This window comes from Hylobates moloch, unplaced genomic scaffold, assembly GCF_009828535.3.
Source record: "Hylobates moloch isolate HMO894 unplaced genomic scaffold, HMol_V3 SCAFFOLD_18, whole genome shotgun sequence".
NCBI lineage: Eukaryota > Metazoa > Chordata > Mammalia > Primates > Hylobatidae > Hylobates > Hylobates moloch.
The window spans coordinates 64,282,540-64,310,358 of NW_026652293.1; the positions used below are offsets into that span (position 1 = coordinate 64,282,540).

The 27,819-nt window shown below is 44.9% G+C and overlaps 1 protein-coding gene across 5 annotated transcripts in view; it reads left to right on the forward strand.

Annotated features, from left to right (window-relative positions):
* DISC1 (DISC1 scaffold protein) overlaps positions 1-27,819 on the forward strand; it is a 378,435-nt gene that overhangs the window by 57,497 nt on the left and 293,119 nt on the right. For 3 of the 5 annotated variants that reach the window (XM_032136495.2, XM_032136499.2, XM_032136501.2), the window contains exons 2-3: positions 11,574-12,535; positions 19,730-19,799. In XM_032136495.2, coding sequence (XP_031992386.2) covers positions 11,574-12,535; positions 19,730-19,799 — 1,032 coding nt within the window. The remainder of the gene's footprint in view (positions 1-11,573; positions 12,536-19,729; positions 19,800-27,819) is intronic. The other 2 variants (XM_032136504.2, XM_032136502.2) reach the window with 1 other exon arrangement.

Genomic DNA, 27,819 nt, shown 5'->3' on the forward strand with positions numbered 1-27,819 from the left:
TGCAATACGAATCCGTCTTCCCTGGTTGATGAAACTTCCGGGAAGGGAATTCATGACAACTGAGTTCCCTTTGGCGCATCTGTTTTGAGCAGATAAAGGGAGTTCAGAGAAAACCTTTCCCTGCACTTGCTGTTTTTCAAGTGGCTTCAGCTCAAAATAATCAATATTCCAAAGCAGCATAGTTTGGAGTGGCTTATTTTGGTTTCCTTCAGTGACTGTGCCAGGCATGGTATTGAGCGGTTAAAGTCATAATCTCATCTATCCTTCCAGCTATCCTAGGGGTGGAGTCCCATTTTACAGATGAGATAATGGAAGCAACGCAGAGGTTAGTCACTTGACCATGCTCACTCATAAGAGGCAGAGCTAAATTTCGTCTTCTGCTGTTAAGTCCAGGTCCATAAACTGTGTGCATATACATTTTTTTAAGATAAACTTTTTATTTTGGAATAATTATAGATTTACCACAAAGCTGCAAAGACAGCACAAAGTTCCTTTCACCTGGCTTCCTCTAATGGTAAGGGCTTATATAATCATGGTACATGCATTAAGACTCAAAAATGAACATTGGTGCAATGAACTAAACTACAAATCTTATTCAGATTTCACCAGTATCCTTTTCCTGTTCCCTGATCCAATCCAGGATCCCACACTGTATGTCACATGCATGGTTTTTGACCCTTAAACACGAAGTGGGCTGGATGTCAAACTGCTGGGTGGCCTGTTTCTCCTCATTACTGATGAGGAAAGTGAGACGCTGGTGCCACCTGTCACCTTCCTTGTGGGGCCCAGGACTCTCATTGTCTAATGGAAAGGGGAAATCCTATGTAGGGTAGAAGATTTAGAACAGAGGCATGGGGACAAATTTTAAATATAGACCATACTTTTTCTACTTGTAGTAGTTTGTAGCTAAAACCACATTCAAGAAATAGAAAAAGATTGGGGGAGAGAGAATATTCTGCAAAGCAACAACCTCTCTAGCATCATTAATGTTAAGTTTATGATGCATTTGAATCCCAAGTGTACTAGGATGTTAAATAGGACTTTTCCTTAAAACAAAGCTTTTCAGTCCTGACTGCCCCCTAGAATCACCTGAATAGTGTCAAGAAGCACCAATACCGGAGGCCCATCCCTCAATGTTGTAATTTCATCAGTCTTGGTTGTGATCTGGACCTTAGAAGTTTTAAAAGATACTGTCATGATTTTTTTTTTTTTTGAGACAGATTCTTGCTCTGTTGCCCAGGCTAGAGTGCAATGACATGACTGTGGCTCACTGCCGCCTTGCCTTCCCCGGATCAAGCTATCCTCCTGGGCACATCTGGGATGCATGTAATTTGCCTGTATTCTGTGACCAACCCCTCCTGGAATCCCAGTGTGGTTTCCTTGGGTGTTTTCTGGTCACTTTTTTCGCAATCCCTCTTCTTCTTTCAGGATTTGCCTTCTTACGCGGCCTCATTTAACCCTCCTGGCTTTCCCACTTGCATGGCATGTGTTTCCACCTCTCTTCCCTGTGGCTCAGGTCCTGCCTTGGCCCTGTCCTCTTGGTCCCCACCTGGAAGCCACCCTGGGCCTATTCCCATCCTGTCGTCTGCCTCATCCTCCACAGCTGCCACGCTGTCTGTACCCAAGTCCCAGTGGTTCTGAACTTCTTCAAGCTGGCTGCACTCAACACTGCCTTTCACACTGTGCTTGCTCTTCCCTCCACCGGCAATGACCTCACCCTCCTTTTTGGCCTGGGAAGCCTCAGCCTTCCAGTTCACTTTCCTGGCCTCCTGCAGTGGAGTTGCTCACAGCCTGGTCTGCATCTGCTTGTTGACATGTCTGTCTTTCCCAGGGAGCCATGAGCTCCATTGAGGACAGGGACCAGGACTTTGAAAAATTGATAATTAATTTTTAGAGACGAGGTCTTGCTAAGTTGCCCAGGCTGGAGTGCAGTGGCTATTCATAGGAGCAATCATAGCTCATTGCAGCTTTGAACTCCTGGGCTCAAGTGATCCTCCCAGCTCAGTCTCCCGAGTAGCTGGGACTATGGGGGCATATATGCACCCAACTTGAAAAAGTATTATCAAATATTTCACAGTTATAAAAACTGTATATATAATTATGTGTTTAATATATAATTACACATAGGATTTACATGTGCTGTTTGAAAATAATACAATCAGTTCCTGTGTAACCACCACTTAAGAAATGGAACGTTATCCTTGAATTACTATATAATTGCATGTATTTTTCCTATGTATTGTTTGAGAATAATACAGTAGGCACCTGTGTAAATACCAGCAGGCTTAAAAATGGAACATTACCCTCGAGGTCCCTTGCACATCACGTCCTGTTCCCTGTTAAGACTGGTTTATCATTCTTTTGCTTTTGTTTATACTTTTAGCACGTATCTATCTCCTGTGCTAAAAGACTGTTCCAAGCAGAACAGTCCTTCCAGTTTTAGTGATTCTGGGCTGAGACTGTAGACAATTAAATAAAAAGCCAATTCAGTGTGGGATTCATCCCTTCCGACTGTGAGGCTGTTGTAAGGAAGTAGTGTCTGTGGGAATGCCACCCGGGAGTCAAACCTCTAGCCTTTGGGTGATCAGGAGGCTGACAGGAAAACAGCGACAGAACTTTGCCTCTGGTGGAACTCCTGGTGGCCTGCAGACCTGTTGGCGTCTGTACCTGCAGTCCACTCAGCTTTCCAGATGACTGAAATGCCCCAACAGAGTAGAGTGGCTCACCTCTCCAAGAAAGAGCAGTTGGTGAATAATCATGCCTAGGAAAACCATCCGCCTGGCAAAGAGATGAATGGTATCCATTGGTGAATGTGATGGCAGCAAGCCCAGTGCAAGATTCTGTGGCGATTCCTTGATTGACCTGCTTGGTTGGTGGATTTTGAAAGGGAGTGGGAAGGACTGCTTCACTTGCATAGAACTCTCCCTCTCTCTCGTGCCACCTTCATAGTGATGTCTACCCTTCTCTTTGTGTATATGTGTTTATAAATATTTCATATGTATATTTGTGTATAGACATATTCACATTTGGATTTATATTTGTATACATCTTATATTAGTTCTCATCCTGCTGATGAAGAGATACCCGAGACTGGGAAGAAAAAGAGGCTTAATTGGACTTAACCGTTCCACATGGCTGGGGAGGCCTCAAAATCATGGCAGGAGGTGAAAGGCACTTCTTTATTTTATTTTATTGTATTTTATTTTTTTGAGACAGAGTCTTGCTCTGTTGTCCAGGCTGGAGTGCAGTGGTGCGATCTTGGCTCACTGCAACGTCTGCCTCCTGGGTTCAAGTGATTCTTCTGCCTCAGCCTCCTGAGTAGCTGGGACTACAGGCACCCGCCACCATGCCCAGCTAATTTTTGTATTTTTAATAGAGACAGAGTTTCACCATATTGGCCAGGCTGGTCTCGAACTCCTGACCTCATGATCTGCCTGCCTCGGCCTCCCAAAGTGCTGGGATTACAGGCATAAGCCACCACACCTGGCCTGGCAAAAGGCACTTCTAACCCAAAAGCCCGCAGTCCAAAGTCTCATCTGAGACAAGGCAATTCCCTTTTGTCCATGAGCCTGTAAAATCAAAAGCAAGTTAGTTACTTCCTAGATACAATGAGGGTACCAGTATTGGGTAAATACAGCTGTTCCAAATAGGATAAATTGGCCAAAACAAAGGGGTTACAGGGCCCATGCAAGTCCGAAGTCCAGTGGGGCAGTCAAATTTTAAAGCTCCAAAATGACCTCCAGATCTGACATCCAGATCACACTGATCCAAGGATGAGGTGGGTTCCCATGGTCTTGGGCAGCTCCACCCCTGTGGCTTTGCAGGGTACAGCCTCCCTCCCAGCTGCTTTCACAGGTTGGCACTGAGTGTCTGCAGCTTTTCCAGGTGGATAGTGCAAGCTGTTGGTGGATCTACCATCATAGCTCCACTAGCTGGTGCCCCAATAGGGACTCTGTGTGGGGGCTCCAACCCCGTATTTCCCTTCCTCTGCCCTAGCAGAGATTCTCCATGAGTGCCCGGCACCTGCAGCAAACTTCTGCCTGGGCATCCAGCCGTTTCCATACATGTTCTGAAATCTAGGTGGTGGTTCCCAAACCCCAATTCTTGACTTCCGTGCACTTGCAGGCTCAACACTAAGTGGAAGCTGCCAAGGCTTGGGACTTGCACCCTCTGAAGCCAGGGCCCGAGCTCTGTGTTGGCCCCTTTCAGCCATGGCTAGAGCAGCTGGGACACAGGGTACTAAGTCCCCATGCACACAGCACGGGGACCCTGGGCCCAGCCCACAAAACCTTTTTTTCCTCCTGGGCCTCCAGTCCTGTGATGGGAGGGGCTGTTGTGAAGACCTTTGACATGCCGAGGAGATGTCTTCCCCATTGTTCTGGGGCTTAACATTTGGCTCGTTGTTACTTATGCAAATTCCGGCAGCTGGCTTGAATTTCTCCTCAGAAAATGGGTTTTTCTTTTCTGTCACATTGTTATGCTGCAAATTTTTTGAACTTTTATGCTCTGCTTCCCTTATATATCTGAATGCCTTTAACAGCACCCAAGTCACCACTTGAATGCTTTGCTGCTTAGAAATTTCTCCCGCCAGATACCCTAAATCATCCCTCTCAAGTTCAAAGTTCCACAAATCTCTAGGGCAAGGGTAAAATGCTGCCAGTCTCTTGGGTAAAATGCTGCCAGTCTCTTTGCTAAAACATAACAAGAATCACCTTTGCTCCAGTTCCCAACAAGTTCCTCATCTCCATCTGAGACCACCTCAGCCTGGACCTTATTGTTCCTATCACTATCAGGCTTTTGGTCAAAGCCATTCAACAAGTCTCTAGGGAGTTCCAAACTTTCCCACATTTTCCTGTCTTCTTCTGAACCCTCCAAACTGTTCCAACCTCTGCCTGTTACTCAGTTCCAAAGTTGCTTCCACATTTTCGAGTATCTTTTCAGAAATGCCCCACTCCACTGGTACCAATTTACTGTATTAGTCCATTTTTATGCTGCTGATAATGACACACCTGAGTCTGGGAAGAAAAAGAGGTTTAATTGGACTTACAGTTCCACATGGCTGGGGAGGCCTCAGAATCATGGCGGGAGGTGAAAGACACTTCTTACATGGTGGTGGCAAGAGAAAATGAGGAAGAAGCAAAAGCAGAAACCCTTGATAAACCCATCAGATCTCATGAGACTTTTCCACTACCATGAGAACAGTATGGGGGAAACTGCCCCCATCATTCCATTGATGTCCCACTAGGTCCCCTCCCACACCACATGGGAATTATGGGAGTACAATTCAAGATGAGATTTGGGTGGGGACACAGCCAAACCATATAAGATTTGTATTATTTTTATATCACACGTGTATGCTCCCCCAACAATGTTCCTTCATGCACATGGATGGTGTTGTTGAAAATGCACTTTCTGTTGGACTTCCAATTTTAGGCCAAGCTTAGGCCCAGGTTGTTGAATTAATCATGAATAAATCTAGACAAAAGTAGAATGGTTGTTACCAGGGACTGGGGCAGGGGGAGATGGGGAGTTAATATTTAATGGGTACCGTGTTTCAGTTTGGGAAGGTGAAAAAGTTCTTCAGGTGCAGGATGGTGATGATTGTACAACAATGTGAATGTACTTAATGCCACTGAATGATACATTGAAACATGGTAAAAATGGTGATTTTATGTTAGGTATATGTTACCTAACATAAAATTAAAGAAAAGTTAAAAAAAAAATAGGGAAAATTCAATGGAAGCCTCAGGAAATGGTAGGGGAGGTCAATTCCAAACCCACATACATTCTAAAATGTCAGAAATGGTCAGTTAGCAAAGTAGGGATAAATTAGATTTTACACTTAAATGTTTTTGTTGACATTTCTGGGAATAAAGAGAGAAGAGTGTGATAATTCCTCTTCCATGTCAGTTCTAGAACCTTCTCTTTGTTCCTTACCCTGGTGCTTGTATGAGTATGTACAAATGTGTGTGTGTGTGTGTGTGTGTGTGTGTGTGTGTGTTTGCAAACATGGACAATGGCTGGTGGGTTTGCTACTCTATTTCTAGTATTTCTGTGCCACCTTATTAATAGGAGAGCTGTGGGATCAGGCCTCTGGATGTAACCCTGTCCTTCCTTAGTGCTTCTGAGTTCAAACTAACTCACAAAATGCGTCTGGATCAGGACTGACTTGTGGCATTCATTTTCTCAAAGGGCAAAAAACCTTTTGTTTCTGGTAGAAATTAAAGATGTGTTTGTGATGGCCCTCACTTCTTTTTCACCAAATGCAGCACCCTTCTTCCCTTTAATCCCGTGAGGTGGTTTTATGGGGTGGCACATAATTTGGAGCTCATGGAAGGCCTTAGAACCATTAACCAACTGAGCTAACCAGGTTCCTCCATTAGTTTAATTTCAAATTGAATTCTCCTTCCTCCACGATTGAAAGAGTACATTCAATTCCTGTAACAGTTTTTGTATGTCTGACATCCCTTGCTAGATCATAAGCAGTTTGAGGGCAGGGATGGTGTCTTGTTTATGTCTGCACCCCATGTATCATCTAGTGTTCAATAAGGAATTGTTTTATGGAAATGGATTACATGAGTAAATTGGAAATACAGTACAGGTTGATTTATTCCACCCCCAGCTTGCCTTGCTCACGGGATGCTTATTACAGTGACCTGAAGGCACTTCAGAAGCCTTAAGCGCTCTCTGAATTATCAAAGGAGGATGGACTTTGGCTCAGTAGAGTGTTTGTGCTTAGTGCCTATTACTGGATTCTGATTCTTTGGAAACAAATTAATCCAGAGGGATATATTGTTTCTTTATGGTTCTGAATATTTGGTTAGCCTGAATGTATTAAGATCTTACACCCCAACCATGACAGATGGGATTAAAATTCCTTCCCTGAAAAGAATATATTCCTTTATGCTTCCACTATAAATTTATATGCAAATCATGTTTTGTAAAGTCGTGTTCTTTCTCTTGCTATTTGGTGCATTCCCTGCAGCAGTCTTGAGGTCCCAGCATTTTCCCTTCAGGAGACCTTAGAATCATTGGGGTGTGGGGCAGCCAAGTGACCTGCCCAAGCCCACATGTCATTTTTCTTTTTGTTTTGTTTTTGAGAAAAGAGTCTTGCTCTGTCACCCAGACTGGAGTGCAGTGGTGTGGTCTCAGCTCACTGCAACCTCCATCTCCCAGGTTCCAGTGATTCTCCTGCCTCAGCCTCCCGAGTAGCTGGGATTACAGGTGTGCACCACTACACCAGGCTAATTTTTGTATTTTTAGTAGAGATGGGGCCTTGCCATGTTGCCCAGGCTGGTCTCGAACTCTTGACCTCAAGTGATCCACCCACCTCAGCCTCCCAAAGTGCTGGGATTACAGGCATGAGCCACCGCTCCAGGACAAAAACTAAGTATCATGTTTTCTTAAACTGCATGTTTAAGATTTCATATTTAAAAATGAATATTGTCTGGCCAACGTGTATTTTAATTTCTTCTCTGATATACTGTAAACTAGGATTGTTTTAGGAATTATAAGGACCTCAGGAAACTTCTGTATAGTATAAACTGGAAACAATTCATATCCGCCACAGAAAATAATTAACAGTGCTGGGTGTTAACAATACGTAGGGGGGAATGAGTGATGGAGGGAATGAGTGATATGGACAACTGGTGAAGCCCTGTTGACTGGGTGATCAGGAGAAGGGAGCTGATGGGGAAGGGATTGGGAGCTGAAGGATGGGAAGGATTTGGATAGATGAAGGGAGAACATAAGAGGGAGGACCGACAGGATTCTTGCCGATCAGGCTGGTTAATATTGGCTTGCCTCAATTTTCCTTCTAAGCTAGGTAAACATATATTTCCAGGCTTCCTATCTGGACTGTATATAGAGACCCATTGACATCTGGGTCTGTTCTAAGCTGCTTTCACTTCCCTCCAATCAGAGCTTGTTGGGCTCAGTAAGGTGGAGATGGGGGTCATATATTACCAGGGCAAGCAGGTCTGTGCTTCAGAGAGGAAGTAAGGCATCAGCTCTTCCCTCTAGAATTGATCTGTTGCAGAACAAGAGGCCTGGAGGAGCAGAGAAAGCTGCGCCAAGCTCCCTTTCCCTGCTCAGTCATTCATTCCTGGACTAGATGGGTAGAACGAGGCATCTCTGGGTTTCACAGAGCACAGAGGGCACAGCTTGTTTCCTAACCGGCTCTCAAAACCTGCCTGCACTTTGGGCTTTTTCTTCACCTTGGCATATGTTGCTTCCTGCCCTTTCGAACCTCCTTCCAGAGCTGATTGCACTTACGTGCTAGGAAAGGAGTATTTGTCTCCAAGGTCTGAATGCATCCTAATCCTTACTGAACTGCCAGGTGTGATGGCACGACTTGGATATGTAAGTGAGAATTGATTCTGGTCACAGGGGATGTCATTAGTTTCCTCAAAAAATAAAAATAAAAAAGAGGAAAAAAAGAGTGAGAAAAAATGGCCTTGCATTATGGGAAACTGGGAGTTTTTCCTACAGATTTCATTCCTGCCTTATATGGGTTTCCTGGAATTCTTCTGGCAGATTCCAGCAGTGCCCTCCGGATCTGCCCTCTACCCTCTGAGGGTTAGGATTCATAGTGTATGACAGTCTTTGCTATTCGGGCCACCTTCTGGGAAGGCCAGTGGCCAGGGGATGGTTTGCATGAGCCCTCAGCAGGGTGCAGAAGCCAGGTGGTTCCCATATCTCATTCCCACGTTTGGTAAACACCTCTCTTATGTTTGCCCTCTTGGGCTTGTTGTTTCTGGTTCCCGGCTCATCACAGCTTCCCAGGGCCCCGGTAGAAACAAGGGTTCAAAGTGGGTAACCTCACTGTGCTGCAACTGGAACCTGGCTTGCAGGATTTCAGGACCTTTGGTTGAGTGGTTTTAGAAAAGACTACTCAGGGGCTGGGCGCGGTGGCTGTGGCTCACAACTGTAATCCCAGCACTTTGGGAGGCCTAGGAGCGGGGAGGGGAATCATCTGAGATCAGGAGTTAGCGACCAGACTGGCCAATATGGTGAAACCCCCTCTCTATTAAAAATACAAAAATTAGCTGGGCGTGGTGGCAGGCACCCGCAATCCCAGCTAGTTGGGAGGCTGAGGCAGGAGAATCACTTGAACCTGGGAGGCGGAGGTTGCAGTGAGCCGAGTTCGTGCCACTGCACTCCAGCCTGGGCAACAAGAGCGAGACTGTCTCAAAAAAAAAAAAAAAAAAGAAAAGAAAAAAAGAAAAGGCTACTCATGCTGAAGTGCCCTCAGGCTTTGGAAAAGAAATGAAATTTCAAACAAATTATTTTCTACTTAGCCCTTTTAACTTCGGAAGGGTTATCTGGATGACTGGTACATAAACAAATAGTTAAAAGTCTAAACCACAGACAATATAGGTTTCACTGGACTCATTTTTCATGATACGAAATTGTTGAATTGTTTTCCTTTGGTAATTGAAGCCAGAATTCAGTGTTTTCTCTAACTTCCTTTCGGATTCTTTGCTCTCTGGAGAACGTTTTGCCTGCTTTGCAGGGGGTATGAGTGCGTGTCCCTGAGGCCCTCTCTGCCCGCTCGTAACGCCCGGCCACCCTGTTCCGACTGCTCCCCCTGCCGGTCAGGCTGGGACACTGCAGGGAGCCTCACGTTCTCCGATGACGGATTCCTTCTGTACATCTCATCACATCCTTTTCTACTGGCTTCAACTTGCATGGCCTCTGTCTTGAAGAAAGAAAGAAAAAAATGAAATGTTTCTTCTGCTTTCCTGACATTTTACGCTGTCGCCCTAACTGATACACTTGGAGGCAAAGGGAATTGAAAGGGCGTGCACTTTGGAACGAGACAAGCCTCAGTTCAAATCCAGGCTTTGGGAAACCATGATCCGGGAGTTCTGGGGCAAAGTAAGGCTTTCTGAGCTTTAGCTGTATTGTTTTTAAAATAGGACTAGTACCGATCTCCTAGGGTTATAGTGTTAAATGCCTCCCTTCCTTTCTTTACTCTGACTTCCTCCACCACCACCTCATGGTCCCTGCTTCCATTCCTCCCTTCCCTGCAAGCTTCTGGAATTCTGTGCACTCCAGGCAGCAATAGCCCTTCTGGGGCTCCCTGTAGTTGGCAAGAGCAAGTCACTGTGTGAGCAAGTCTTGGGCTGTGTTATCTTCAGATGCTCAAGTCAGGAAATAGGGGGCTGGAGGTCATTGTGCTCATTTCCCCAGAGATTATCAATGCCACCCCCACCCCTTTTAGGAGCTGGCATGTGCCATGATCGTAGCTCAGTGGGATGCTTAATGCCTAGTGATCTCAGCTTAACAGGATAAAGATTCCAAGCCCGTGTCTGTTCTGGGAAGCAAAGCAGGATGTGTGGGCCTGGAGTGAAGGCTTGTTCCACTTCTCGCCATAGGCCATGGTATGACTGCAGCTCTGCCTAGTGCTGCCTGGTTTTACTTTCATGCCTGATTTGCAATGTGGCAGGGTCCTGAGATGAGAGCTCTGTGTGGGCCAGTAGAGTCAAGAGACTTTGGCCTGGTCACTTGGCTACTTGCAGGGGATTCTGGAAAGTCAAGTTCTCTGAATCTCAGTTGCCTTTAATATAAAAGGAAGCTATAGTTTCGGGTCTGATTGATTTACATGGTTTTGGTCGGGAGTGAATGAAATTAATGTAAATTAAGACACATTATGAGTAGCAAAATGCTATGCAATCTAAAAATAACAACATTTTAATCACTCTTATCATCATATGTGCCAGGCACGGTTCTAAGCTGTCTACAAATAGTAACTCATTTAGTTGAATGCTCACAACCACCTTATGAGAGAGCTACTGTTAATATCACCACTTTACTTATGGGGAAACTGAGGCACAGAGAGGTTAAGTAACTTTTGGAACGTCACACAACCAGCAAGTGGTACAATCAGGGTTTGAACCAGGCAATGAGGCGTCAGCATTTGTTATTGTTCCTATTCCTGTAGCATAGCTGGGAAGGGAATGCAGCACTGGTTTGGAGAACACATCAGGCAGGCCTCCTGTCATCCACTGAGTGAGATGAGATGATGACCATGCATTGTGGCACGGCCAGCTATCCATGGTCTGCAGCAACAGATCAGTCTTGCAGAGACATGGATAGCTCAGCTAGTGAACATTCACATGTTGTTCAATGAATAGCTAGAGTAAATGGTTGGATCTCATTTAGAGGCATGCTCTGGCATTCCACTTTCACATCATTTGCTTTCCAGGCCCACTCCAGGATGAGAGTACTGATGTGCCATAAAAGACCAACAGGCAAGATGTTGGAGGGTTCAGGGGACGCCAAGGTTGTGTTCATGCTGACCTGTTGGCACAGCGTACAGCAGTGCCAGCTGCTCTGCTAAACCGAGGAGCTGAGATACTATGTTGATTTCTACATGTTCCAGGCAAACACTTCCTGAGGATTGTCAGGATTTATGTAATGGATTAGCCCTGGGACCACGGGGCCAGCATCTATCTTTGACAGGTGTACCGAGAGATGACCTTTAAACCTAGGGATGTTCTCCAGATGCAGTTCCAGCCGGGCCAGTAAGATCTGCATGTTTATGGTGCTGTTTTTTCTTTTCTTCCCAGGCAGCCGGGATTGCTTACCACCTGCAGCGTGCTTTCGGAGGCGGCGGCTGGCACGGAGGCCGGGCTACATGAGAAGCTCGACAGGGCCTGGGATCGGGTTCCTTTCCCCAGCAGTGGGCACACTGTTTCAGGTCCCAGGAGGGGTGTCTGGCGAGGAGTCCCACCACTCGGAGTCCAGGGCCAGACAGTGTGGCCTTGACTTGAGAGGCCTCTTGGTCCAGAGCCCTGTTTCCAAGAGCGCAGCAGCCCCTGCTGTGACCTCTGTGAGAGGAACCTCCGCACACTTTGGGATTCAGCTCAGAGGTGGCACCAGATTGCCCGACAGGCTTAGCAGGCTGTGTGGCCCTGGGAATGCTGGGTGGCAGCAAGAGTGTGCAGCCATGGACGCCAGCTGGGAGGCAGCCTGCAGCGATGGAGCAAGGCGTGTCCGGGCAGCAGGCTCTCTGCCATCAGCAGAGTTGAGTAGCAGTAGCTGCAGCCCTGGCTGTGGCCCTGAGGCCACTCCAACCCCTCCTGGCTCTCACAGTGCCTTTACCTCAAGCTTTAGCTTTATTCAGCTCTCGCTTGGCTCTGCGGGGGAACGTGGAGAAGCAGAAGGCTGCCCACCATCCAGAGAGGCCGAGTCCCCTTGCCAGAGCCCCCAGGAGATGGGAGCCAAAGCTGCCAGCTTGGACGGGCCTCACGAGGACCCTCGATGTCTCTCTCGGCCCTTCAGTCTCTTGGCCACACGGGTCTCGGCGGACTCGGCCCAGGCCGCAGGGAACAGCTCCAGGCCAGAGCATGACATGCATTCTTTACCGGGCATGGACCCTGGCTCCTCCAGTTCTCTGGATCCCTCATTGGCTGGCTGTGGTGGTGATGGGAGCAGCGGCTCGGGGGATGCCCACTCTTGGGACACCCTGCTCAGGAAGTGGGAGCCAGTGCTGCGGGACTGCCTGCTGAGAAACCGGAGGCAGATGGAGGTCAGTGTCTCCTCCACCTCTGCGGCCCGAGATTGTCGTGAGCTCAGATTAGCACTGGGCAGACGGCAGGAAATGAGGGGTTCTGGGCTCAACTGACTTCCTCCTGGAAGCTGCAGCAGCTCCTTTTGGAGCCGGCTGCACAGGATGTTGCTGCACTTCTGTCTCTTTGAATTGGACACAAATCTACTCTCCTTTTTGTCTTCTCTGTCACTTAGGTGCTCAGATTTGCTCTCCATTGGGCCGCAGGCTCCTCTGCAGGCCCCGGCTTAGGTGAGACGTGGTTCATGCAGCCCAGCTCTGCTTTGAGACAGGAAACAGGGGGCAAGGGAGATTGAGCTGGGTGATGTTTGGAAGGAGTTGAGAGATACAAAAATTGGGATGCCCTGTATCAGGGCCATCCTGCTCTTCATCTGCTTCACTCATTCCCTTCCATCCTGCTGCAGTGGCCACTGCCTTCCATAGGGTCAGGAGACTTTGCTTCTGGTCATTGAACCTCTCTGGCTCTCATTTTCTGTATTTAGAGATAACACCAACTCATAGGATTGTTCTAAGGATCAAATGAGAATGTAGCTGCTTTGGAAATAAGGACAAACTGGAGACATCTAAGGCCCGGCCTTACGATGATGCTGTCTATCCATTTATCTGAGAGGTGGGTATAGCCGGAAGAAGGCAGGGTTCCTCTACCCACAAAAATTCCCAGAGAAGCCCAGGTAGAGATGCTCTGTGGCTCATCTATTGCCAGACTGTGTTTTAATCCTGGTGTTTGTGTGCATATGTGTTTGTGTGTGTGTGTGCATATAGGTGTGCATGTGTGCGCGTGTGTCTGTGTGTGTGCATGTTTGTGCTGTGTGTGCATGTGTGTTTGTGCATGCGTGTGCGAGTGTATGTATTTGTGTGTGTGTATGCATTCATGTGTTTCTGCGTGTGTGTGTGGATGTGTTCATGTGAGTAGGGAAGTGGAGCACCCACTCATCAGGCATTTGGGAGGAGTAATCTGCAGAAGTTCACGCTCATTCCCTGAAAGAGCATCTACCTTCTGTTCTTTATGTATAGTCTGATATTTCTAGCCCTGTCCCTGTTTGCCCTGTTTCACCCCTCAGGGATCTCAGTCCAGCCCTCTGATTTATTATGCAGAGAGGGAGTGAGGCCAGAGCAGAGATGCAGGCTTGTATTCTGGGTGATGTGTGGAGTCTTCCGGTTAGTCATTGCCTAAACCAATGCCCTTGTCTTTCCCCTAAACTCGTTCTGAAGGGCCTCCAATATTGGTTGATTCGAATGCATAGAATCTATCCAGTTTCTTAGGCCAGAAACCACAACCATCCTCCACACCTCCCTCTCCCTCGTTCCACATCTGGCCAGCCTCCAATCCCTCTCAGTCCTACTGCTGATCTGTCTCTCATCACCATGGCCGCTGCCCTGGCTCAGATCCTTGTTATCTTTCACCTGGGTTTTGCAAGAGGGTCTACCTTCCTGCGGTGTTTCTCTTCTCCAGTTAATTAAACTAAATGTGATTATATGTGCAAAGTGCTTCAGACAGGGCCTGGCATCTAGCAAGTACCCAGAAATTGACCATTGTCATCATTAGAGAAATAGCTCCAATTTAGAGAGTTTGAGTCAAAAGCAAATGAAGCTCTCCCTTTTGCCCATAGCTCAAATTAAATTCCTATCTTATCTCAAATGGTAGAATCTGGACACACTTCTTCTGTAGTGTAAGTGTTGTTGTCTATGGCAGTCCCACAGCTGGGCAGGGAAAAACATGACACTCTCTTCAATTACACTCATATACTGCATAATGACATTTTGGTCAATGACGGATCACATATATGATGTGACAGTGGTCCTATGAGATTATCATACCGTGTTTTTGTTGTACCCTTTCTATGTTCAGATATGTTTAGATACAACAATACCTTACCATTGTGTGACACTTGTCTACAGTATTCAGTACAGTCACATGCTGCACAGGTTTGTAGCCAAAGAGCAATAGACTATTCCGTCTAGCCTCGGTGTGTAATGGGCTACACCATCCAGATTTGTGTAAGCACACTCTATGATGTTCACACAATGGTGGTCACCTAATAATGCATTTCTCAGAATGCATCTGTGTCATTAAGTAATGCTAGGCTGTACTTGAGTATCTGTTGTGTGGGAGCGGAATTAACAGAGTAGTGGGAATGACAGGAATAACTCAGTCCAGGGCCTAGGACTTACAGGAAGGCAGAGTTTGCCTCAATAGGAGGAAGAAGCTCTTGACAGTGGGAACTGTCTGTGATGAGGCGGGCTGCCCAGGGACTTGTTTTCCCATGGTGCTTACGCAGAGGCCCCAGACTGCTCCCTGGGGCTGCGGCTGAGGCCCTTGGGACAGGGCAGAAGGTCGGGTGAGGGATCTCCAAAAAGATCCTCTGAAAGAGTAGGATTTCTAGTGTTTGGGGGCCTTTTTGATATTATATTTTAATTCCTTAACCTCCTCTCCCTTCTACTTAAGTAAAAATGAGAATCTCAGGAATTTGTTTCAGCTTCTTCTAAAAGATGGTTGATCCTCAGTGTTTGTGGATTCTATATGTGCGAATTTGTCTACTTGCTAAAATTTGTTGTTAACTCCAAAATCTGTACTCACAGCACTTTTATGGTCATTTTTCATTTTTATTTTATTTTTTAAGAGATGGGGTCTCTGTCATCCAAGCTGGGGTGCAGTGGTGTGATCATAACTCACTGTAACCTTGAACTCCTGGGCTCAAGCGATTCTCTTGCCTCAGCCTCCCTAGTGGCTGGGACTACAGGCACATGCCACCATGCCTGGCTAATTTGTTTTTTTTTTTTTTGGGTAGAGATGAGGGTCTTACCATGTTGCCCAGACTGGTCTTGAACTCCTGGCCTCAAGTGATCCTCCTGCCTCAGCCTCCAAGGTACTGGGATTACAGGCATGAGCCACCATGCCTGATGGTAATTTTGAACCTGCACAGAGTGGCAAAATATTTGGGTCACTTGATGTACACGCTTTCTACTTAGGTCAAACAAGTTCAGACCAGATGACATTCTACCTTCTCTCTCACACTACAAACTAGTATCCTTTTTGTGGTCTATTTAATGCCATCTTTTTTTACATTTTTGCGCTCTTTATTGGTGAGTTCACCATTGCAAATGCTCCCCAAGCATAGTGCTAATACCATCTAGTGCTCCTAAGCATGAGAAGGCTGTGATGGGCCTGATGCAGAAGATATGGGTGCTCCAGAAACTTCATTCAGGCGTGAGTTAGAGTGCTGTTGGCCAGAGTACAATGCTTATGCTTATGGATCAATAATACATATTAAATAAGGTGTTTTTAAACAGAAACACACATAGAACAAGGTTATGTGTTGATTGATTGAGGAATGTGTTGTGACCAGGGGTTCACGGGAACCTACCCTGTATTTCTCCTAGGAGCAATGCTTCATTATTCCCTAATTCCATATTCACAGAAACTTTATAGAACATAACTACAGTACTGTGAATAAGGAGAATCGACTGTGTATATTTTACGCTGTTTAGAAATTGCTGCTTAGCGAGATTTCCAGGGGTTGCATGGGACTGAGAAGAAGGTAATAAAGACAGTTGGTGACCAGGCATGCAGAGGAGGGGCAGCGGAGTGGGCCCTGCAAGGTAGGCTCCACCTAAGGCCATGGAAACTGGTGAAAAACGAAGGACTCTGCCTGCAGAGCATTATAGGACGTTCCACAGGCAGGGTTGTGGCACCGTGCAAGACATGGCCACTGGGGCTGTGCCTCCAGCAAAGATGGGTATTCAGACATATCCCAGAGCAGTCCATTCAGGGCCTTATAGAGATCACTGGACCAGGCGGGCATCGTGGGGTGGGCTTTGGCTGTAAATGAATTTTTTTTCTGACCTTGTTTCCTGCATTTCTTCGGCTTCTGTTCTAATAAGTGTTTAACGATACCATCATTTGGGTGTGGCAGTGGTAATGCTATAGCTTTATGTGGCCCTCAAACCATTCACACAGCCTTTCTTCTCTCCCTAATATATAGGACTAAGTTACTGGTAACTTTGCAGTTGTAATATAGAGCAATTCAAGGACAAAGGGGTTAATATGATTATTCATTCATTATTTCATTCATTCAGAAAGCGTTTATCAATGACAACTAGTACAATGCCTTATGCTAGGCTTTGGAGATTGTATTAGTTAGGATAGGCTAGTAACAGGCGCTACGTTAGAGGCTCAACACAACAAAATTGTGTTTTTTGCGTATGCTTCATGTTGCACAGAGGTTTTTGGGGGGCTCTGCTCCATAGAGTCACTCAAGAACCCAGCCTGCAACATCTGAACATATGGCCCCCTTAGTCACAGACATGAGGAAGAGAATGTTAGGGAGTCCTACAAGAGCGATCAAATGCTTCAGCATAGAGGTAACCCCATCACTGCCACTCATACCCCGTTCAGCAGAACAAGGAGAGAGGCACTTGTACTCTTTCCATGTGCCCAAAGCAGTGGAAAATCAAGTAGGGGTAAGTACTAGCATCTTATACGTGGATGCAAAATAGTTCTTGCCCTCCAGATGCTCCAGGTCGAATGATGTGCACAGATAAAACCAAACAAAGCAAAATGATGGCTATAACCTGGTGCAGTAAGTACTCCATTCTTCCGATGGCTCAGAAAAAAAAAAAAAAAAAACCCCAAAAAACAGAAAACAAAACAAACCTTGGCATCATCCTGGTGCGTTTTCCTCAGACCCCACCTGTGATGTATTAGCAAATCCTGTTGGCTCTATATTTAACCAGTGATCTTCTGAATATATCCGGAATCAGATCACATCTCACCATCTTCACCATTGCCACCATCCTCACTATCATCCAAGCTCCTGTCATCTCCTTCCTGAATGTTCCCATGGCCTCTTACCTGGCCTCCCTTCTTCTGCTCTTACTAACAGCAGCCAGAGTGAAACTGCTTAAAACATAAGTCAGATCATGTGCTCTTCCCTCTCAAACTCTCCAGTGGTGCCCCATGAACTTCAGAGTAAAATCAGAACTTTTAAATGGTCTTCATGTCTCTTCTTGACACAGTCCTCATTACCTGTGTGACCTCATTCTCTACAGTTTTCCCTTCCATCAATCTGCCCCAGATCCAGTGGCATTCTTGCTCCCACTTGCTTTTCATTTCACTTTCACTTCTTGCTTTCTTACCAGAAACACTTCTGCCTGAGCCTTTATACTGGCTCTTCCCTCTGTGGGAATCTTTTTCTCCCAGACAGCCTCATAGTTCACTCCCTTACTGCTTTTAAATCTTTGCATAAATGTCACCATCTCAAGGAGATCAGATTTCAGATTGCAGCCTCCACCCTCTACCAGCATCCCTGAATCCCGTAACGTGGTTCTCCCTTTTCCTTTTTCATAGCATTAATCACTTTCTTAAGTGATTACAGTTTACCCTTGAACAACACGGGTTTGAGCTGCAAGGGTCACTTATATGCAGATTCTCTTCCACCTCTGCCACCCTTGAGACAGCCCCTCTTCCTCCTCCTCCTCAGCCTACTCAAGGTGAAGATGATGAGGATGAAGACCTTGATGATGATCCAGTTTCACTTAATGAATAGAAAGTTTATTTTCTGTTTTTTATGATTTTTTTCGTCATCTAGTCAATGCTGAATTTTTTTCTCAAAGATTTTTAAATAACATTTTCTTTTTTCCAGTTTACTTTTATTGTAAGAATACAGTATATAATACATATAACAAACAAAATGTGTGTTAATCAACTGTTTATGTTTTTGGTAAGGTCTCTGGTCAACAGTAGGCTATTAGTAGTTAAGTTTTGGGGAAGTCAAAAGTTACGCACAGATTTTCAACTGTGTAGGGCAGGGGTCGGTTCCCATAATCCCTGTGTTGTTCAAGGGCCGACTATTATGTTTTTGCCTAGAATGTAAGTCTAGAGGGCTAAGCATTTTATGATGTATCCTTGGTACACCAACACAATACAAACAGGGCCTGATACCTAAGAGGCACTCAGTAAATATTTGTTGAATGGGTCTATGAACAGAAGCAAGTACAGGTCACAATGGAGGTATAGAGGAGGGACATTTAACACAGACTGGAGGAGACGACACTTGTGCTAGGGGTTAAAGGAAATGTAGGTGTGAGCCAGGCAAAGAATGGGAGGAAGATGTTTTTCAGGGAGCAAGCCCAAATCCATTCACTGGTAGGCCAAGAATTCATTGTCAGTAGATCTTTGGGTCTCCTGTTGAGAAGAACAATGATTGTATTAGTCACTTCTCATGCTGCTAATAAAGACATACCCAAGTCTGAGTAATTTATAAAGAAAAAGAGGTTTAATGGACTCACAGTTCCACATGGCTGGGGAGGCCTCACCATCATGGTGGAAGGCAAAGGAGGAGAAAGGCACATCTTACACAGTGGCAGGCATGAGGGAGCTTGTGCAGGGGAACTCCCTTTTATAAAACCATCGGATCTCATGAGACATATTCATTATCATGAGAACAGCATGGGAAAGACCCACCCCCATGATTCAATTACCTCCCACGACATGTGGGAATTATGGGAGCTACAATTCAAGATGAGATTTGGGTGGGGACACAGCCAAACCATACCAATGATGCTAAATCAACCCATTGGTAACACTCAGAGAAGTAACTGGATCACTGAGTTTCCATGTGGGTTAAATAATACTGCCCTTTCCTGTAATGGAAAATATTTGAACCTTAGGGCTTCTCAGAAGGGTTTTGTGAGAGCTTTGCCATCCTTCTTACTCAAGCCTTCAGGACGGCCTGCTGAGCTTAAGTTCATGCTCTTTTACTCTTGGTTTCTCTCCCAATTTCGGTGTGTTTACCTTCATAATTTAAATGTGAGGTTTAGAACAGAGACCATTTGGTCAGGAAATTTGTATTCCTTCTCATTATGCATTTCTTCATGCAGATAAGGGCACAGTGTGATGTTTTTGTTTAAAATAAAATAACATGTTAACTTTTTATGTGGATGTTATGCTCAAATTACACTTTTTCTTTACGTAGGCTTTTCTTGGAGAAACTAATGCATCTGGCATTGAAAAAAATGTGCACTTTTGTTTTTTTTTTAAAGAGAGAATGAAGAAGTTCAGTTTTGAAACAGTTTCTAAATGTTCTTAGTTTTCACAAAAATGTTTGCTGGAATTCTATTGTAATTTTTTATTTTTTTCCCTTTAAACCAACATAGGTAATATCCTTAAGATTAAAACTTCAGAAACTTCAAGAAGATGCAGTTGAGAATGATGATTATGGTAAAGGTGAGTTTTAATTTGTTTATTGATTGTTTTCTCGTCATGTCCCATTTTTCTTTCCATCTTTACTCATGTCTACCTTTTGAATCCCAAATGAATTGTACAATCTGTTCCTCTGATCATCTCCACCAGGGAATAGTTGACGCTTTTACAGCATTATTGTTTTGTGGATTTCAATGTACTTCATGAACATTAATCCTTTGGGTTATAAATATAACCTTATTGTCCAGAAACACTTAGCATACTCGCACAATAAAAATCATATTAGCTTGCCACCTGTCTGCCCATGGAGTGATATATCTATAATCCACTTGTTCATAAAAAATATTTGTCTGACACCTATTATGTGCTAGGTAATATGGGAGGCAATAGGAAAGTAAGACAGACATGGTATCTGCCCTTGTGACGCCAGTAAACGTAAGCCTTCATGGGGCTTTCTGACTTCATAATTTTCAGAACCAGAGATAGGAAATGAGGTGAATTTGAGAAATGTCAGACTGTGCCAAAGGGGGTCACATGCATCAAATTTCCACATACATGGCCTAAAATACCCAAGATAAAAAGGAGAAGTTACAACATCAGACCAGAGATAGAGGGATTGATCTGAGGCCAGGAAAACAAACAAAAAACCAATTAAAATGAGGCACCAAAATAGAAGTTGGGCTGGAAGCAGATGAGGGCTGACATGGGGGTTGAATGGGCACAGGGTAGACCGAGTCAAAGGAAAGCTTTCAGGTATGGTTGTCCTGGGAACAATCCTGAAAACTTTAGATGCTCATTGCAAGATCTCACACCAATTTCTGCTGGGTGTGGGAAAGAGAAAGGGCTGAAAATGACATCTGGCTTCCCCTAGGCACCTACTAACTTGATAGATACCCCTGCTATTGAGCAAGTTAGGACACCCAGGATTGGTATGGAAATGGAATGTAGGTTTAAGGATTCTTCTGGAAGCTGGTTAGCCTTAAGGCATGGGTCTTCAGCCTTCTTAGCCCATATGACATTCTTACTGTATATGTCATAGACTGTTGGAATTAGGGCACTATGGGAATAAGATAAGTGATTTCCAAAAGGAGGTAGAAAATCCTGTTCTAGGAAATGCTGTTGCATGTTCTCACTACCTGTCAATTGCAGTTGGGTTTAGAAAGTCACGGGGCATGGGAGGAAGGGAGAAAGGACTGGAGACAGAGGAGGGACTCTTGACATTCTCTCAGTCCTCCTTCTACAGGCCACTTGATTTCATAATAACATGGGGTGGAGGATGAGGTGCCTGAGAGAAGAGGCAAGTCGGAGGCAGGGGAAGGCCCCCCTCAAGCCCAGCGTCAGTGGCTTCAGCCCGGGCACAGCTGTAGGCAGGGAGAAAATGAGCTATTCCTGGGCCAGGGCTCACTCGCTGGGTTTCGTCTGTGAGAGATAATTACATCCAGCTTTGAAGCTTCCCACTATTACACAGATTTATTTTTATTACCATGGGTTGAGTCCTGATCTCTCTACCTTTAATGACACTGTAACATATAAAGCTTACAATGCAGTGAAAAAGCAGGCCAGTCAGGCCCTAGTTTGTCCCCTGCTCCTGCTTAGGACCTGGTGAACTTTCTAGACGTGGTTCTCTCAATGGCTTCATTAAATGGAGACCTCACTTCTTTAATCTTTTCGCCAAACATTCTGCAACACCTAAGGGAATGGGGTTCGAGAGGATACACCTCATCAGGGAAGCTCAAAGAATACAAGCATCTTCTTTAGTGTTTCTGCCTTTTTCTGTTCTTGTTGGTACCTCACTACTTACTGAATCAGAAGTTTCAGGGTGGGCTCAGCATTCTGTGTTTTCCCAAGCCTTCCTGGTGACTGGGGTGTGTCCTGAGGCTTGAGAAAACACTGGGGCAGAATTTATGCTATTGAGAACCAGGCCTGGGGGGCAGCAGCCAGCCGAGCCCTGGAAGAGGGGTTAAGTCTATGGGCTGCTTCCTTCCTGATCCACCAGAAATCTGTGCAGCAGACAAGCATCCTGGTAGGCACAGGACACATGATTTACGTGACACTCCCCTTGTCTTCTTCCCAATCCCATAAACCCGATTCAGTGCACTGAGAGGTAAACGTTCTTGTGGAATATGCACAATGCCTGGCATATAAGAGGCAGGCCCTCAGTAAATGTGGTGTGAGGGAATTAATTAATAAATGACTTGCTGTCTGAATGCATGGAGGCTATGGATGGCAAGCTAGAGTGAATGAGGAGAAAGCACTCTTGCCACCTGAAGGTGGGCTTAGTTCTCAGCTCATCTGCAGTGCCCAGGATGGGGGGTGGGAGTGGCTGAAGGGGAAGATCTTTGCGTAGAAATTGGCTTATGTGAAAAATACCTATTAAGTATCCATAGTATATAACAGCACTTCTCAGACTTTAATGTACTGTGAATAACCTGGGTTCGTAATGGATTAAAATGCAGATTCTGGGCCAGGCGCAGTGGCTCACGCCTGTAATCCCAGCACTTTAGGAGGCCGAGGCGGGCGGATCACAAGGTCAGGAGATCGAGACCATCCTGGCTAACACGGTGAAACCCCATCTCTACTAAAAATACAAAAACAAAATTATCCGGGCATGGTGGCGGGCGCTTCTAGTCCCAGCTACTTGGGAGGCTGAGGCAGGAGAATGGCGTGAACCTGGGAGGCGGAGCTTGCAGTGAGCCGAGGTCGTGCCACTGCACTCCAGCCTGGGCGACAGAGCAAGACTCCGTCTCAAAAAAAAAACCAAAAAAAAAAAAAACCAAAAAAAGCAGATTCATTAAGTAGGACTGGGGTGAAGTGGGAGACTCCATTTCTAATGATCTCCCAAATGATGCGCATACTGTGAGCCTGTGAGCCACACTTAGAGGAATAATGGCATATAAGAAATCAAAACAACGCCGTGTTTAAGGCATACTGAATGCCGTCCTCAAGATCTGCATCTCAAGGAGTATGCAGTCCAGGAGAGGAAACTGGATAATACACAGTAAGAATAATAAAGCTATACATAATATGTCCCTTAAAATAAAGACAGACCAAGGCGGGTGGATCACAAGGTCAGGAGTTTGAGACCAGCCTGGCCAACATAGTGAAACTCTGTCTCTACGAAAAATACAAAAAATTAGCCAGGCATGGTGACAGGTGCCTGTAATCCCAGCTACTTGGGAGGCTGAGGCAGGAGAATCGCTTGAACCCAGGAGGCGTAGGTTGCAGTGAGCCAAGATCACACCATTGCACTCCAGCCCGGGCAACAGTGCGAGACTCCATCTCAAAAAAAAAATAAATAAACCATAAAAAAAAAAAAAGGCAGACAAAGACAGTCCCAAAAAGGGACAAATGACTTCTGCCAGAGCTCTTGGGGTGGGTGAAGAATCAACGCAGTGGAGGAGGAGGCAGTTTAGATGGGTCCCGAAGGATGGGTTTGATGCAGTAGACAGGGCATTCCAGCAAAGAGAAGAGGGAGAAAGGGCACTGTTACCATGAGCCACCATCCCAAAGTCGGGCTTGAAAGGAGATTTGCAACTGACTATGGTTTGCAATGGATCACAAAAGGTCTCAGTGCTTGGACAGTGATCGGTAAATTATTATAAATTGATCACTAAGTCATTAGGAAAGTTTGGAAGACATAAAGGTAGAGAATTTGTTGTCATGAGATTTGTTCAAATAAGATTTGAATACAATTTCTTCTCTCATATAGTTTACTGAGGGTAACTATTAAACATTTTAAGAATTGTTGAGTTTTTTTTTTCATAGTTTTTACTTGAATTTGCTCCTTTTTCTCTGTTAGGAGCAGCTGTGCAGCCCTGCTCTGTCTCGGGGGAAGGGGTCTGCCGGAATCTGAGAGGTTTTCCAGAAGAAATGAGAGGATGACCTTATCCTCCTTGGTTTTTCTTGCTTTTTTTTTTTTTGCTCTTTCTTTCTTTCTAGTTTCACTCATAAAAATGACTTTGTGTTCCAAAGAAAGAAGCAGTTGGCACAGAATAGAGTTCCATGTTTTATCTCATCAAAGTGCTGGCAAATTTCCCCACTAATGCCTTGTGGAAAAACCTTCTCAGGCTCTAATTACATCTCTCCATCACTAGGGAAGTAAAGTTAATATTTCCTTATATTCTTGCATAAGGTGGGAGGGCTTGGGAGAAAAAGAATAAGGCTTTTCATTAATAGTATTTGCATAGCGTCCTTCTCCGAGAGGTTTCATTAGATTCATTGCATTAATGCCTATCCCGTGCTTATGGTCAGCTGAGGGGCAAGTTTGAGACCTCAGGGTCCTGCAGAGAGAGGAACTGTGGTCAATACTGGAGATAAGGATTCCAGCTCTGACATGGGTGGGGCAGAGAAAAGGTGGGCGTGGGCAACAAGTTTCCATGTGGTTACCGTTCTAGTTGTTCCTGCACCTGTTTGTGCCCCATAATATCCCCCTGGCTGCTCGTGTCCCATGTCCATCAGTGACCATGCTCACCTCCACTTCCGAGGTGAGCAAGGAGAGATTGTGAAAAGGAAGGAACACAATTTTGGGAACTCAGCATTTCAGTGACTTGTATCAACGTGACCGTTTGTCACATTGTGCAGCTGGCTTCACTCTGCTTGTTTAGAATTTCCTTCTTGGAGTAAAAGTAGCCAGCATTGTATTACTTTCTCTATCCTTTGTCTCAACTCATATCCATTATGACACAATTCTAGTATAATAAACATTTATGTACAATGACAGACATTGAAAGAAAAATGATGGTGGCAGAGGCCAAGCATAAAAACACTCTAGGGTGAGACCAGCTTTTGTCTAAATTACCATAATGTCCCTTTTTCTGAATTATGTCTTGAGCAAGATTTCTCTAACCTCAGTTACGCTTCAGTGATGGTGTGCAAATTACCCAACCAGATACCCCTTTCCTTCACAGGGAACCTGCCTTACACATCCCACAGGGTTTGGTGTCTCAGTGGCTTCCAGGAGCCTGTGGCAACCAGAATCCCTGCCACAGAAGCATTGATGTGACTGAACACAGCACAACCCCAAAGATTTCCTTTTCCCTGCATTTCATTCCAGTCTAGAAAGAAGAAAACAAGATTGAATAGAATCGGCCATTCCTATATCCTCAGGTCTGCCAGAATCAATGGGACGTGGATGCCATCTGGGGGCCCATGGAACATAAATGCTTTTCTTGGCAGCCTGTATCATTTTGCTTTCGGACTTAAAAAGTGGACTGCAATTGAAATCTGCTCAGAGAGACAGGTCCAGCAAAACTGTCACTTTATAATGTCTGCACAGAAAAAAAGCAAACATGACCACCGGTGCAATTTCCACCTCCGGCTCCCTTGAACAAGGCACTTCCCTCCCTCCCTGCACACCGGGACTTTGGAGTGTTCTTGTCTGTGCTCTATAGAGCTTTCCCTTCCTTTTCTGTGAAATCTGCTTGCGATATCACCTTGTCCTGGTATACTAACAAAATCTGTTGATTAAAACCCAAATCAACAGCACAAATCTCAAGCACATGTCATGAGACTCACTACATCCTTAGCACCTACTAAAAATGCCAACACTTAGACCTGCAAACACAAATGGGAGATGCTCAAAGTCACCATTGGCTATGATCTCTGCCCTTAATTTACAGAATTGTAAGTTCTCCTGCAAACAAGAAAAAAAGCTAAGATAGTGCAACCAAGTAAAAGAAGCTAAGATAGTGCAACCAAGTAAAAGAAATGCATTTTATGTTTCTTCTTTCTATGATATGTTTGTTTTATTAGATAGCTGCTGCTCTGGTGCCAATCATAACATCAAAAGACACAATCCTGAATGCCATCATCCTGAATGTTGAAATCTCCCAAAATTAAATCCCTAAAACCCCAAATTCCTAAAGTCTAAATCCCTAAAGTCTAAAATCTCTAACATCTGCAATCCTGAAAAATCACAATCCTGAAAGATTAAAATCCCACATCCTGGAATTCTGAAAGCTGAATTGTGGGGAAGGGATTTAGTGAGTTTTTAGTTGCATCATGTTAGTTACATCATGGTAGGTGGAACTATTACCTTTTTATTGTCTTTATTTGGAAATTAGGTATGGTTTAAGAAGATGCATATAGGTGCCAAGCTGACAAGGGGTGGACTTGTGGACTTAATTTTAAGTGTCAACTTGATTGGATTAAGGAATACCTTGAAACCTGGTAAAGCATTATTTTGGGTATTTCTTTGAGGGTATTTCCGTGGAGATTAGTGTGAGTCTGTATGGACTAGGTAGGGAAGATCTGTGTTTAATGTTGGCAGGCACCATCCAATTGTCGAGGGCCCAGAGAAAACAAATGTAGAAGGCAAATTGGTCTCTCTCTGAGAAGTGAGACAGACTTTTTTCTGACTCCATGGACATCAGAAATTTGACTGCATGAAAGTGCATTATAACAACGTTGACTTTGTGTGTAAGCACTGTGTGTATACATAACAATACTGGGATTTCCTCAATAGATGAAGAGATGTTTGGACATCGGAATTTGTGAAAAATAAAATTTCTTGAGATCTCTGCTCTTTGGGTGGCCACATATGACCCCTTTTGCAGGTCTGTTCCATGGTGGGCACTTTCCCATTCGTTGCCTGATTACATCACGTGATTACTGTGGGAGGAATTGTCACTATCATTGCTTTTCAGTCGAGGTCATGGAAGCTGCTGAGAGGGAGGACCAGCTGTGTGCTCTGGCCACTCTACAAATTTGTCTCCCATCCCCACTGGGTCTAGAGCATTTTGTATCCCACTGTGGAAGACTGAGCTTTGTAGACAGTTGAGGACAAAACTTAGCTAGGAAGTTTCTGACTTCTGGAAGCCCTTATTTACATGACAGTGAGGACAGGAACAGATGAGCGTTCTACACTGGGAGGGAGCAGGAAAATTTTCCACAATTTTATCTAAAAAATTAGTCTATTTTTATCTAAAAAAACAAGGGCTAATTAGGAAATTAGCTCTTGTGTTAATCTTCAGCATTGTTCCCAGAAGAGTATAAGCTTGTATATCTGCTTCCTCTTACTTTAAGTAAAAACTTAAAAATTGGGAGATGGGCTATACATTAAGACAAAAATACCATAGGAAAAGAATATGAACAAAATGTCATTTATTTAGATTCCATTGTCTTAGCTTCTCTTCCTGTTTACAGGAGAATTTACAATTCTGTAAGTTAAAGGCAGAGATCATAGCCAATGGTGACTTTGAGCATTGCCCATTTGTGTTTGCAGGTCTAAGTGTTGGCATTTTTCATGAGTTCTAAGGGTGCATGCAGTGAGTCAAGTGACACCTACTTGAGATTTTAGTTTTGTGCACAGATGCAAAAGTTTATTGGCATCTGATGTACTTCCCTCTCATTCACAGCATAAAATGTGATTTCATGGTGATGCCTTTTCTCCTTGGCGTTGCATCTGGGTGCACGCTCGGCTCTTTCTTAGGTCTTGGTAGGATTTCTTGGAACCCCTGCAGCTCTGGAGGTAGTAGCACAGTGGCATGAACATTCCTTCTTAACTGCCATGTCATGGTGTGTTTCTCTCCGGGAATGGGACCACGCTGCTTTGCCTTCTCTGCCCATGAGGACATCAGTCTGTCCTGTAAGGATCATATGGAATTTGTCATGGTGCATTATTGAGGTGCATTATTCATGATAAACTCTGACAGCTTCAAGGTTAGATGTGCTGCTGAATACAAAACACCAAGCCAAGCCAAAAGAATTTTTTTTCTCTCCTCTACCTCCTCTCCCTAAATGGTTCTTAGTTGACACTTGTACATGATTTCCCACTAGCTGAGCTGTAGCAGGAAGTTGTGCCAACAGTGGACACATCTTACTCACGTTTTATGCCTCTGCCTATGAGAATCTGTAAGAGACACAAGCTTTTCATGTAGAGTCTGACTGATGAAGCGGAATGTGGTTCAGGAAGTCTCTTTTGCACTTAGAAGACTGATTTTGAAGCTGCTCTCATAGGTTTTCTGTGCTTCTTCTGCCCTCTTAAGAGTGGCTAAGAGGCTGCCTGGGATCCCAGGTAGGTCTTGGCCCTAAGACCTCAGCTGCT